Below are 15,160 nucleotides of genomic sequence, written 5' to 3'. Positions count from 1 at the left end.
GTGGTTTATACCCAGTGCTACTGTTGATATGGTAACTAGGAATGGCGCGCAGCAGAAATCCTGCAACGTACAGATGCAATTCTGTTTACTGTTCACACACAGTTTATTCTGTGCAATGAGAGATTCTGCCACAAGGGTGGAGTGATGAGGTGCCCGATCATTGATCTCTTTGGGGGATAAGCAGCCATTAAATTTCAGGTCCCATTATCCCTCCCCACCAAAAACATCATCGACCTTGGACTAGCCATGCCCAAACTATCAGCTGCTGCTTCGAGCAGTCATTAGGGAGGGTCAGTGAAGGGATCGGGTGCCAGTTCCTGCCTATGAAAGAGTGGGTTGACTAACGAAATAATCACAAAATGTCACGGCCATCTTAACTCACTCCGTGCTGCCGGAGCTTCACCAGTCAAGATAGTCTGTCTCCACTTAGGAAAATTCTGTCCTTTCCCAAATGCTGACAGCTCAACAATTTCGGATCCGTTAGCCTGTGCCTAGCACATAGGAAAAGAACGCTGGAAAGGATTGCACCCAGAGTGACCGTCTCCTCTGTTCTCTCAAAGTACAGTTTGTAGCTCTCCTATAAAAATGCTTCACGCCATGCCTCACATTTGTTATTTGTGCACATGTTGTCCTCTCTTCTAGACCATGAGCTCCTGTAGGAAAAAAATACCATTTTATACTTTTCTGTAGCCCACTCAGCTCAGAGCCTTGCTCACGGTTGCTTGAGTGGAATGGGAAGATGTATCCAAGTCTTCACTGACTTTGGAAATACAGCTCGTTCTGATGTTGGAGACTGTCTCTCGCTGGCATATGTATATGTCTTGACTAGAAGGACTGTTTTTCAAGTTGATCTGTATAGACACATTACAGACAGCTGAAGCATCAGTTTGGCTTTTCCTAAGTTCTGCAGATCAAGAAGGCCATCTCCATATTCATTTTAAGAAATTTCATTTTTAAAAATAAATATGTGAAAATCGGTCCTTTTAATCTCTATAGACAGGCTTGACAATAACACCCAACTTGGAGATCCCTTACAAATAACATTGCAGTAGTAACCTCTCCTAAAACTTTTCCTCATTTTCTCTTTCTTTCAACATACGTAACCATGTATGAAACCTTAAATCTGCTCACTGGATAAATTTATCTTTAAGAGGATGTTATCCATATTATCAAAACTTAAAATGCACATACTCTTTGACCAACAGGATCACCTATAAGAATTTACATTATAGGGGCACCTGGGTGGCTCAGTCAGTTAGGTGTCAGACTCTTGGTTTCGGCTCAGGTCATGATCTTGGGCTTGTGGGATCAAGCCCCACAACAGGTTCCATGCTCAGCACAGAGTCTGCTTGTCCCTCTCCCTCTGCTCCTCCCTCTGCTCGTGCTCTCTCTCAAATAAATAAATAAAATCTTTTAAAAAAGTAAATAAAATAGGGGTGCCTGGATGGCACAGTCAGTTAAGTGCCCAACTCTTGGTTTTGGCTCATATCATGATCTCATGGTCATGAGATCAAGCCCGGCATCCAGCTCCATGCTCAGCACAGTCTGCTTGAGATTTTCTCTCTCTCTGCACCTCCTGCTCATGCTCTCTTGCTCTCTCTGAAATTAATAAATCTCTGAAATAAATGAATTAAATTTTTAAAATATATATATATATATATATATATACACACACACACGTATACTCTTAGAAAGGAAAAAGAAAGAGAAAATAAGGAAAATGACATCAATCTAATACTTGACAAGAAACAAGAACAAATAATGTAAAGAAAAGATAATCACAGAAAAATATACATGCATTAAAATCTTATCTATTAAAAGATAGTAATTCCAAGACTCAGTTTTATAAGAACAGTTTCATGCTGTTTGCAAGAGACTTGAAACACAATGACCACCCCCCAAAAAAAGTCGAGAGTACTGTTACTACAGGACAGAAAAACAAATACCAGGAAAATACCAACAAAAACCCAAGGTAATAACAGAACCAGATTAAAGAAAAAATAAATTAAGGAAACCAGATTAAAGGGGATGAAATCATTATGAGGGATACAGAGGATCCTTATTTAACAATAAAAAGAAACAATTTGCCAGCAAGTCACAATAACCCCAAACCAGAATACATGGTGCTAACAAAAGAGTCTCAAAAAATAAGCAAATACTGATTTAATTACAGCAGAAATTGTCAAATCCACAATCATTGCAGGAGAATGGATTTAAGGGAGAAAAAAAGATTCCTCTATGCTTTTTTAAAGAGAAAACCTAACACATAATGACACGAAAAGCTGAAAGGAATGAAAAAATATTTATCATATCCTAAAGAAACCTCATGGAGAAATTTCAGTATCAGAAAAGCAGATTTTAAGACCATGGCTCAGAAGCTGACAAGCTGATCCTGCAACAACCACTATACGATGTTGAAGAAGAATAAGGAAGGATTCATCCTACCAGAACTCTGAATTATTTAAATTCCAGTTAGTTAACATCCAATGTAATACTAGTTTCAGGTGTAGAACTTAGTGATTCATCACTAACTACAACACCCAGTGAAGTTAGGAAAGTCTTTATTGAATTTCTTAAACACATACAAATCATAAAGGAAAAAACAGGTAATTTCGGTCACATTAAAAACAAAGGCAGCACAAAGTTAAAAGGTAAGCCAGACTAAAGATATTTACAGTAACAAAGGTTTAACCTTCTTAATATATAAAGAACTCCTGTTAAAAGGACCAAAGACCCAGTCAAAAAAAAAAAAAAAAAAAGGCAAAGGCTATAAACTCCTAACTCACAGAAGAGGAAACCTTCTTGGATAAAAAACAAATGAAAAGATGCTCATCGTCGTTCTATGTTCAGTATTAAACAAATTGAATTAAATGATAGGATCAGGCATATCCGACCAACCCGAATGTCTGATAATGGTAAGTATTTGTGACGGAGGGGGAAAAAGAACCACCACTGCTGATGGTAAATTGCTACAACTATTGTGGTGACTAACAACATTTAGTAAAGTTGAAGATGCATGTTCCATTTCTAGATACATACCCTAGAGATACTGTCAAATGTGTACACACAAGAACATACACAAGAACGTTTTCTTTTTGTAATACTAAAAAGTAAAGGGGCACCCGGCTGGCTCAGTTTGCGAAGCATGCGACTCTTGACCTCAGGGTTGTGGGTTTGAGCCCCATGTTGGGTGCAGAGATTACTTGGAAATAAAATCTTAAAAAAAAAAAAAAAAAACAACTAAAAAGTCAAGACCATCCTCAATGGCCATCAACAAGAGAAATGAATTAACTGTGGGGTCAATCATACAATGGAATAGTACACATATCAACCAGCTCTGCACGTAAACTAGCTCTACACATATCGACATGTTAAATGTGAAAACATGGGGCACCTGAGTGGCTCAGCCGTTAGGCGTCTGCCTTCGGCTCAGGTCATGATCCCTAGGTCCTGGGATTGAGCCCTGCATTGGGCTCCCTGCTTGGCGGGAAGCCTGCTTCTCCCTCTCCCACTTCCCTTGCTTGTATTCTCTCTCGCTGTCTTTCTCTGTCAAATAAATAAATAAAATCTTTTTTTTTTAATGTGAAGACATAATGCTGAGTAATAAATTTTAAAAGGACATGTATCATAAAACCAATTATGCTTAGTTGAAAACAGAGGATACTATACATTGCAAATCATGAAGGGTAAGGATATGCAGAAAAAGCATAGTAGTTTTTGGAAGGAAATGACAAGAGGGAGATTTTCAATGGTAAGTAGCTTTTAGTTTATTGGATCTGAAATAAATAAGGAAAAGATTAACAATGGTTAAATTTGAGTAGTGACTATATGTCAACATTGTTGGCTGCCAACGACAGGATCTGCTCTAGCCAGTGTAAGCAAAAAACAAATGGCTCACAAATGGGCTCAGGCTTGGAAATCTGGTCACACAACTCTGAAAAATGCCATTACACCAGAGCACCTGCAGGGGGAGAACTACTGAGCATAGCCCACGGCACCACTGCTGCCTTGAAAGCCACAAGTCACTGCTCCCCTAACAAAATGTCCCATGTGCCACGCTGTCTTCATGGTGCCACTTCCAAATTTCATACAAGTATATCTAACTGGTGACCTAAGATGCCTGTTTGAGCCCCCAGCTACAAGGAAATTTTGGAAATTATGTTTTACTCTTCTACTTGGTGAGACAAGATCCACACAGTAGGAAGTCACCGGAGTGGATGTTCAAGCAATGCTAGCTAATCAAAAAAGCAGGACAAACGTCCATTCAAACAGGGGTTCAATTATTTTCTGTATTTTTATGTATGCTCAAAATAGTTCATAATTTAAAAAAAAAAATCAAAGCCTAAATCCACCAAGGGGGTGGGAAAGGAAAGCAGCAGCAGACAAGAAATTACCAGGAATTTCCAAAAGATGGGGCCAATAGAACAGTAGAGGATGTCACCTCTTAGAATATATGTGGAGGGAGCCCATCAGAAGAGAGAGCTAACCTGCCCAGATGAGCCTGGAGAAGCTCAGAGGTGGAAGACAGAAGACAGAAGAGGGGCTAAAAAGAAAGGGATTAAAAGTCTATATACAAATCAGTTGATCTTGACCCCACATCCCCTATCTCCAAATACAGAAGGGCATGAATCCAGGTATTTCCCCCCAGGTAAACTATTGGAGGGACCTCATGAAATAAGTGGGAGCACTGTCTGGAAAGAACAAGTGCAGTCAGTATGGAAATCTGGCACCAAGACTGAAGAGCTCTTTATTCTAGCGTTGAGAAAATCCCCACCCCATCGTAACAGTCAGTGGCATAAGAAGTTCAATTAAAAAGATTAGGATATAAATGCAAAAAAGAGAGAGAGAGAGAGAGAGATAAAGGGGGAGGGGAAATACAGAAGACCAATACAGAAGATCCAAAATCCAATAAAAGGTATTAGAGAAACAGAAAAGGAAAAGGAATAAAATATTTAGAAAGTAAAAGGAAAAACTTCCTAGAGCTCCTAAGAGATGTCAAAATTGAAAGTACCAAGAATAATTAAAAATCTAGATACAGACATATTTTACCACTTTACAATACCAAGAACAATGAGATCCTAAAAGTATCCAGAGTGTATCCATGGGGGTGTGGGAGGGTTGCAAAGAACAGTTTATATAAAAAACAGCAAAATCAGATGAGTACCACACTTTTCATTAGCAACATTGCCAGAAAATACTTGTTGCTTTCAAAGTCTTGACAAAATTATTTTTCAGTCTATATTTCTCTACCTAGCCAAACAGCTGATCAAATTTAAGTTGCAAAACAAAGCTACTTTAGACATGCAAGCGCTCACCTCTTAAATGCTTTTTCTCAAGATGTAACTTATTATGGACTCCAGCACAATGAAAAAGTTAATAAAGGAACAGGAAGATACGGTCTCTAGGAAGAAGTAGATCCCACCCAACTAAGAAATAAAATCTTTAGAAGAAACCTGTGCACTATGCCCAGGAAGCAATTTTTTGGCAAAACAGTTTTAAAAGACTGATAATCAAGACGTGCCCCAGACACGGGAAAGCAGGAACTCTCAGACACTGTTACGGGGACTGCCATTTGGCAAAATCTCTTGGAGGCTAAGATGTGGTAGCATCTGTCAATAACTCTACTATCAGAAATCTATTCCTACAAAGTATTTATATGTGAGGCGGTACAGAGTAGTACACAAGAACATGGGAGTGAAGTAACCTGGGTCCAAATTCCAGCTTTGCTACTGGCCAGTTCTATGTTGTCAGTTTCCTCATCTACAAAATGGAAACACCTTCTCAGCACATTGTGAGGATTAAATAAGAGATTCCATGTGAAAGGCTTAGCATTGTGGCCAGTATATAGGAAACAGTTAACTTAGTAAATTCTCAGTTAATCTATCCATAAAACACTTGCCATTTTGTACGATATTTACTGTGCCATTGTTTAAAACAGCAAAAATGGAAACTAGTATGATTCTTTGTTTTTAAAAGATTCCATTTGTATTTGTACATATATGTCTATACATGTAGAAAAAAGGACTGAAAGAGAATACGTGTCAAAGTGTTATATCTGGGGAGTAAGACGAGGCAGGGTTGTTCTGCATAAAATTTTTACTGTGAACAGCATAAGTTGTTTTAACCTTTAAAGAAAGTAAAAAGTAAAAATAATAATAATAATAAATAAGGGAGGACAAAAATAAACAGCATAAATCTTGAGAAAAAAGACAGTTAATTTTTTTTTTAAAGATTTTATTTATTTATTTGACAGAGAGAGACAGCCAGCGAGGGAGGGAACACAAGCAGGGGGAGTGGGAGAGGAAGAAGCAGGCTCCCAGCAGAGAAGCCTGATGTGGGGCTCGATCCCAGAACGCTGGGATCACGCCCTGAGCCAAAGGCAGACGCTTAACGACTGAGCCACCCAGGCGCTCCCTAATCTTTTTTAAAGATTTATTTATTTATTTATTTATTTTAGAGACAGTACTCAAGGAGAGGGAAGGGCAGAGGCAGAATGAGAGAAAGAATTCCAAGCAGACTCCACACTGAGCATGGAGCCCACATGCTGCGCACTGAGCCTGACACAGGGCTTGATCCCATGACCCCGAGATCATGACCTGAGCCAAACGAAGAGTGGGATGCCCAACCAACAGAGTCATCCTGGTGCCCCGACAATCTTTATAAGCACACACAAATATTTCATAGAAAACTTTTATTTAATTTACTATACATATTTAAATTTTAGGAAGTTACTAGGTCGATGTACTTTCCTCTGTAGGTTTAGTTTGATCTTCGGTTACCTGTAAATACAGGAATACTTTACTTTTCTAATAATAACCAATTTTAGTTTTACCCCTCACCCACTATTTTAAATCATTCCCCAGTCCTTCTCCGATAATGACCCTTGGTTTTTCTCCTTCATTTGTAATTATTATAGAAAGTTTAGCAGAAAAAGAAGAAAATGTACAAGGCCAAGTTCCCTATATAAATTATCAAGTAATGTACAACAGTTTCATTAAAAATATAATCTGAAACATACAGCTAGGCTTGTCATTTTATTTTTCAATTACAAAATGAAATCATTCATGTGAGAAAAATGTCAACAATGCTGTAACAGTTTTTTAAATCAACAGATTTTTCTTGGGAAGTATAATTCTATTTTAAATATAGCATATTACAGGTTTAGTAGACATAGGTTATCTATACGTCCATACTTCTACTCTGTGTCACTCAAACACATCAAACAGCTAAACTTACTCCTCACCACCCTGACACCCACCCCACCTCCACCATTATCTATCTCAGTGAAGGTCTCCACCCAGCTGTCCACGCCTGCCATTCGAGAATCCATGGTTCTCTTACGTGCATATTCAATCAATAGTCCTACAAATTCTATGAGTGGCTCTCACTGCCACACCTGAACTTCAGGATCTCACTGCCTTCTATCCCTCTAACAGGACTGCTGGCTTAAGTCACAGCTTTCTTCCATGCTGCCCCAGAGTAAGCTTTTAAACACAAATAGCTGACCTATAGGACACTTCCTTTTTCAAATTTCCCAGTGACCTCCCTTTTCAAATTCCAGCAGAGGAATGCAAATTCTGTATCATGGAAGACAAGCCCCTTATATGCTACTTCCAAAAGACTTACTTTGTTGGACTCAACACCCACCCTACATAAGACTGTACATTCAGATCCATCTTATATTCATTACGCTCTCCATTCTTCCACCCCTCTAGGCAAGCAGCTTGCTTGGAGCTAACCCCCAACCCATCCTCAAGCAAATTATCTGCCAGGCCCACTTTCCAGTCATCCTCTAAAGCCAGCTTAAGCAACACCAATCCCTGGGAACCTTCCTTAACCAACCCACCAGCTTGGTTTGGGTCCTTTGCTATATGCCAGAACTCCACATGGACACCCAACTGTGTGCTTGTAAGTCTAGTTATCCATTAAAGTACCTTCCCTGAGGCCAGTAAGTAGGTTTCGTTCATTTCTGTACCTACACCTCCTGGCACGCAACAGACACTTGACACGTGTCTGTTAGTTGAATCAACGAACCGTATGTTTAACCTACTCCCTTCAAACAAACAAAATGGACAGAAGGAAACTGAACCAGAATAAATGTTGCAAAAACAGCTACTCACTGATTCCTATTATATACTCTAGGTTACTTCCGCTATTATTTTTCTACATTTATTACATACTCATTTCTTCCCTAGTTTCCTAATCTAAAATGATCATTACGGTAAAGGGGATTAAGAGCACACTTATCGTGATGAACATTGAGAAATATGTAGAATTGATGAATCATTACATTGTACATCTGAAATTAATGTAACAACACTGTGTGTTTATTATACTTGAAATATACATATATATATATATATAAAATAAATAATAAAATGATCAATGTGACCAAAGAGACAAAATTATTCTAACCATTCAAAAATATTTCATGAGAAAATTACATGTAATCTTTACACAAGAACATTATGACTAAGTACCTCAACAATAAATTCTATCTGTAAATTCATTAACAAAGACTAGGTTTGTACATCATCATAAAAAATAATCAATAAATACTTACCAGGTTACCCATATACCAAAGTTTGGGCTCAAAATCTGGCATGACACATATAATAAACCCTGAATGGGCTAACAGACTGAACGTAAGCGTACTAGCAAAAACAACTGGAAAACCATATGAGGAGGTATATAATCAGGTAGAAATTTTAAGAACGGATATTTGTTCAGAGATAACTCTGCAAATGTTTCATGAAGACAGTAAGACTGTGATGAGGTAATGAAGAATGAGTAGAATGTATTCATTCATAGAGAGGAGGAGACACAGACACAAAGTCCAGACAGAAAAACTGCCAAGAATAAACAAACTTGAAAATAAGTCTGAGTTAACAGTGCTAATATCATATATTTAAAAGTTACTAAGAGAGTAGATTTTAAAAGTTCTCACCACATACACACAGAACATGTAACTCTGAGGTAATGGATATGCTAACCTTATTGTGGCAATTAGTTTGCAATGCACACATATATCGAAACATTACAATGTACATCTTAAACTTACACAATGCTATACGTCAATTAGACCTCAGTAAAGCAAGGAAAGAATAAAGTGACATAAGACTGCAAACTAAAACAAAACAAAACAAAAAAGAAGAAAAGAGAAAAAGTTTGATGGTTTGATGTATGTGCAAGCTTGACTAGAGTGGAAAGTTAGGGTAACTAGGAAGTGTTCATGAGGCCAGATTACATAGAATAGCTATAATGTAAGTAAAGGATGAGCACTTAGCCATGGAATAGAATATGTCACGAAATATTATCATTCCTACTTGTGAAATCTAAATGCTACTGATACAGAATGAACTACAAAACACAAGTACTCAAATACTGTTTTTCAGGACATTTGCACATTTAATATGTCAACCAGTAGTCAAGGCAGTTTTAAAATATATCTGACAAATTGTAATCTTTCAGTGCTCATTAAGTTTAGAAAAAATTATCGAAGACCTAATTAACACCATTGGACCCACTAAGAACTATTACTACTATGGAATATTATTCTTATTCTTCTTCAAGTTCTACAGTATCATATCCATGATATTAACAAACAAAAACAGGAGAAATGCCAAATTACAACTCTCTCTTGCCAAGATACTACTGGGGTCAACAACTACAATACTGCTTTAGCTATTGAGACAACTATTTACTTTTTTCTTTCATTTTCTTCTCTTCTCTCTTTTATTTATCGTTATGTTGTTGCTTGATTCCAATAAAAATTTCTTCATGGAACAGTACTCACTAGCTGTCAAAAACACTTACCATTTTCCGAGATCTTTCCAACAGCTTATCCCATATCGTAAAATGTGCCTTGAAAAGAAAAGATCCACTATGAATTAAATAAAGCAATAAAGTTAAAATAAAAGAAAATGAGTCTTATATAGGTTTTAAACAAAACAAATACATAAGAAGTCAGGCAGTACTAATGAGGCTAAGCAGTTACAAAAGTAGATTCAAGTAGAGGGAAAGGTACTTTACGGGACAGCTGCTTTGTTTGGCATGTACGAAAAACAGACATAAGCACTGAAAATGTCATTCTTCCTCTTTTGTCCTTCCTAATCATTACCATCACAGACAGCATTCCTTCTAATGGGAAGCAAAACTCTGTTCCACTTTCCCATGGGCTGCAGTTCTTTCTTTAAATAGCCATTTTCAACAAACTAGAGGTCATTCTTCAAATCACTAGCAATCACAAGGAGAGGTTCATCAAGAACCGATGGTGACCAATGTTGACCGATGGTGACATCTTCACGTTGAAATGGTGGTTCTAGAGGATTTAGCAAACTACCCTAAAGAACAAGTAAAAACTAATGAAGACAATAAGAGAATTATAGAACCAATTTACTTAATCCTTAAAAATTTTATATAGTTGGGGATTCTCAGAATGCATAGATGAAAACTGTGTAAAATGCATTAAGGATCAATTTCACTAAGTCATTTAAAGGTGATACTGAGGTGGGGGCCTGGGTGGCTCAGTCGTTAAGCGTCTGCCTTCGGCTCAGGGCGTGATCCCGGAGTCCTGGGATCAAGCCCCGCATCGGGCTCCCTGCTCCGCTGGGAGCCTGCTTCTTCCTCTCCCACTCCCCCTGCTTGTGTTCCCTCTCTCGCTGGTTGTCTCTCTCTCTGTCAAATAAATAAATAAAATCTTAAAAAAAAAAAAAAAAGGTGATACTGAGGGATATGAGTGGGCCAGTAACCACATCACACCGTATGACCTGGTAAAATCTATGATAAAAGGTAAAATTACTATATGCACATGTAAGCCCTTCTGGAGAAAAGAGCAGCATTGTATGTTTAAAGGGAAAACTACACCTGACTCCAACAGAATGGACAGCCGGTGCAGACCGTATGGTGTGACTGGAAGAGAGTGGATGATGGAGAAAGTGGTGTGACAGATCAGGGAGGCAGGCAAGGGCCAGATAATGTAGGGCTTTGTGAGACAAGGTACAGGGCTGGGATTTTTATAAGAAGCCCCAGGAATGTTTAGGGCAAAGGGATTACATGATCTGATTTGTATATGAAAAAGGTCATTTTGGCTACGAAGTAGGGAATGTGCTTTGGGGGCAGAGTGAAAGCAAGGAAGGGGTGAAGAGTAAGAGGGGCTTGGAAAGGGTGGTGGTAGCTAATGAGACACTATGTAGCGCAGGGACTCAGGACATGTTTCAGAGTTAAGAGTTTAAAGGCCTTGCTGATGAATGGGATGGACCATGGATGGGAAGGAAACAGAGAATCAAGGATTACCTCGCAGCTAAGTAGATAATGGTGTCATTTACTGAAATGCAGAAAGCTAGGAAAGGAAACAGGTACGTGGAGAAAAATCAAACATGTCAAGAACAAATGCTAAAAAGTACAAAATGTTGATTAATGAGATGAAGGATTTAAATAAGATATTCTATGTTCATAGACTAGAAGATACAATTTAGTAAAGATGTCAATTCTCCCCAAATTGTTATACAGGTTTAATAAAATTCCTATCAAAGTCCCAGTAAGACTTGTCAATACAGAAAGATTATCCTAAAATTAAAAGACAAAGGACCTAAAATAATTTAAACAATTTTTATAAATAATAATAACTTGGGAATGAATTATTCTACCTGATTTCAAGAGCTGTTTACCACTACAGTAATCAAGACTGTCATACTGGCGGAAGGACAGACACACAAATCAATGGAACAGAATAGAGAACCCAAAAACAGAACCATACGGATATGCCCAAATGATTTTTAACAAGGGTGCAAAAGCAATTTATTGGAGGAAGGACAGCCTTTTTAACAAATGATGCTAGAGCAATTTGACATGTATAGGCAAGAAAAATGAACCATAACCTAAATCTCACACCTTATACAAAATTTAGCACAAAATGGACCACAGACTTAAATATAAAACGATAAAACTTTAAGGGGGGAAAAAAGGAAGAAAATCTTTGGGATCTAGGTCCAGGCAAAGAATTCTTTGAATTAACACCAAAAACATGATCCATCAACAGAAAAACTGATAAACCGGACTTCATCAAAATTAAAAACTTCTGATCTGTAAAACTTCTGATCTTTTGTTAAGAGGATGAAAAGACAAACTACTGACAGAGAGAAAATACATGCAAACTACATACCTAACAAAAGACTAGTAGCCAGAATATACTAGGGAAAAACTCAAAATTCAACAGTAAAAAAACAAACAATCCAATTAGAACATAAGCAAAAAACATAAACAGACTTCTTACCAAAAAAGATATACAGATGGCAAATAAACACATGAAAATATGTTCAACACAATTAGCCAACAGGAAAATGCAAATTAAAACTACAATGAGAAATCACTACAAGCCTATCATAATGGCTGGAAATAGTGACAATGTCAAATGCTGGCAATGATCAAAAAACTGATTACTCACATATTACTGGTGGGAATGGTAAAATGGTACTGTCACTCCAGAAATCAATTTGATAGTTTCTTAAAAAACTAAGTATGTGCCTACCATATGACCCAGCAATAGTACTCATGGGCATTCATCCCAGAGAAATGAAAACATATATTTACAAAAACCTGTACACAAATGTTCATAGAAGCTTTATCCATAATAGCCAAAAAACTACAAACAACTCAAATATCCTTTAACAGGTGAATGGTTAAACAATACACCGTAGGTCCATACCACAGAATACTACACAGCAATAAAAAAGAACAACTATTGATACACACAACTTCAATGAATCCTGAGAATTATGCTGAGTGAAAAAAGCCAATCCCCAAAGATTACATAATGTATAATCCCATTCATGACATTCCTGAAATGAAAATTTGTAAGAGTAGAGAACAGACTAGTAGTTGCCAGGGGTAAGGAGGTGGGGATGGGGCAGAGGAGAGTGGGTATGCCTATAAAGGGCCCACAGGAGACAGTCTTGGAAAGAAATTCTACTGCATCCTCATTATGTCAATGTCCACACTCTGGCTGTGAAATTGTACTACAGTTTTGCAAGATGTTATCATTGGGGAAATTAGGTAAAGGTACTTGGAATCTCTGTATTATTTCTTGTAACGGCATATGAACCTATACAGATTTTGGAATTATCTCAAAATCCAAAGCTGAATTAAAAAAAAAAAGCATTAATGAGGGGTGGGAACAATATGGAAAATAACAGACTCTGGGTCATGAATAGATGAGGAAAATTAGGGAGAAGAGCCTGCCAAACCTAAATCCAAAAGACATTCCAGGAGGTCTTACCAATATGCACTCCAATAATCCTCCATGCACCCTCCTCCCCTATACTAATTTGAAAAATTAAAATTACTATCTCAGTTTGATTCAATTTTTTGAACTAATATTTCCTTTATGAATGATCAGTTTACAGGGAAAACTGTTTTTATCATAAACCTGAATTTACAAAGTATTAGTGTCCCACAACTTAATGCAAATTAAAATGTAAGTCCTTCAAATTAGTATAAAATCACACCCACCCTGAAACCGGACAACCTGAAACTTTCAGCTTTACTTACTCTTAAGTGTACAGGTAAAGACAGACCCTGGAATCTTCGTACAAGACTCAACTGGGTGGCCTGAAGATTGTGAACTGCTGACACTTCATACTGGAAACAAATACTTGTTCTTGGAATAACAGGACCCTCACTCACATCAATGAAGTCACCAAATCTGATTTGATTTTAAAAACAAACAAATAAAACCTTCAAATCAAACCATTTACAGTAGTTTGGAAAAAATCTATTCATTCTCTTTGGGACAATGCCCCTAATCAAGAACATTCCATACGGCTCAATTAAGTCTCTAGTGCTCCTGACACAACAATCTCAAGTGAAGAGGCTAAAACTATGAAAATTAAAGCCAAGTGAACCTTGTTCTTTCTTAGCATTGATATAACTTTATAGACATTTTTAAGATCACTGAACACATCATGCTATTGAGTGAATGCAATGTCTAAAACTGATCATCTACAACCTTACAACAACTCATTGTAATAGAGCTTAGAACTCAGTGTATATAACAGATTGTCCAAAGAGCAGCTTTGCACAAGAAAAAAATTAACTCTGAGCCAAGAAAACATGAGGCCGAGAAAAAAGATACAGGTCATGAAGTCACTTCTGCTCATGCACTGTGCATTGTCTTACTCCCTCATCCCTGTATCAGAAAGCACGTTCCTGTTTTACTTACTTATATGTTACACAAGTGGTAATTAGTATTCATATTTGTACATACACATGAATTATGTTCAATTCACAACAATGAATATTTTGCCCAATTTCAAAATTAACTTTTAAAAATCACATTTTAAAACGATGGTTTTCAACTCTTAAAATGCAGAAATAAAAATAACAAACAATAAAATGAGGAACAGAAACCACAACTGCTCCTGAGGTAATTTAAATCTTCCAGCTACCACCATACTGGAACAATGAACAAAGCAACAGAAAATAAGGTAATAAGAATAACAAATTAGGGTACAAATTCATCTTTTTCAGTCCTATACTACATTCAGGTAACAATAAAGCTAGGTCTTCCTATAAATTAGCATGACAGCCGATTTAGTTTTACTTACCTGTGTAGCTTAACTATTCTCTCAGCGTTCTGAGATGCCTTCTCTTCTACGAAATCCATTTTGTACCTAAAAGGCAGCAAAGAAAAAAAATTTTTACTTCTAAATATACACAAAGGTGTTCAAGGACCCCTCCCTTTCTTTCTCCTTAGCCATAGTTTTTGAAAGAGGGGTTTACACTTGGAGCCTCCCCTTTACGCCTCGCACCCTTCAGTCAGGCCACAGCCTCACGACTCCACCAAACGGTTCTCGCCACAGCCCTAGGTACCTCCCTGGTTCGAACGTAATGGACATCTTTCTGTCCTATTTTCCATTGTTCACCTCCATCTCTCCAAGTGCTTCTGTGACACTGCCTACTGCTTGTTATTTTAACTCTCTGGCCACTCTTCCCCTTCTCCACCCTCCGGGGGGACCTGTCCTACAGCCTCTTTCCACCAAGCATCCTCCCTGGGCTAGCTCTTTGACGTGCACAGCTTTAATTCCCACTTCCGCATTCCTCTCTTCCACAGTTCAGCTTCTAATACACATCCCTCTTCTGAGCCCTGAACTACGTACCTAAG

General features: G+C 37.7%; 1 protein-coding gene across 2 annotated transcripts in view; it reads right to left on the bottom strand.

The window, feature by feature from the left end:
• Window positions 1-58: 58 nt before the first annotated feature.
• Window positions 59-15,160, bottom strand: part of MRPL39 (mitochondrial ribosomal protein L39) — a 25,931-nt gene continuing 10,829 nt past the window's right edge. Inside the window, exons 7-10 of one of the 2 annotated variants that reach the window (XM_008701757.2) lie at window positions 14,604-14,669; window positions 13,549-13,702; window positions 9,817-9,864; window positions 59-653 (exon numbers count right to left, since the gene is read on the bottom strand). In XM_008701757.2, the coding sequence (XP_008699979.2) occupies window positions 639-653; window positions 9,817-9,864; window positions 13,549-13,702; window positions 14,604-14,669 (283 nt within the window). In that variant the 3' untranslated portion in view covers window positions 59-638. Of the gene's footprint in view, window positions 654-6,676; window positions 6,780-9,816; window positions 9,865-13,548; window positions 13,703-14,603; window positions 14,670-15,160 lie in introns of those variants that run through there. The other variant, XM_008701756.2, reaches the window with a different exon arrangement.

The sequence above is a fragment of the Ursus maritimus genome, unplaced genomic scaffold, assembly GCF_017311325.1.
Source record: "Ursus maritimus isolate PB19 unplaced genomic scaffold, ASM1731132v1 scaffold_4, whole genome shotgun sequence".
Lineage (NCBI taxonomy): Eukaryota > Metazoa > Chordata > Mammalia > Carnivora > Ursidae > Ursus > Ursus maritimus.
The sequence above is the reverse complement of the archived record's forward strand: the minus strand, read 5'-3'. Positions and strand labels throughout refer to the sequence as shown.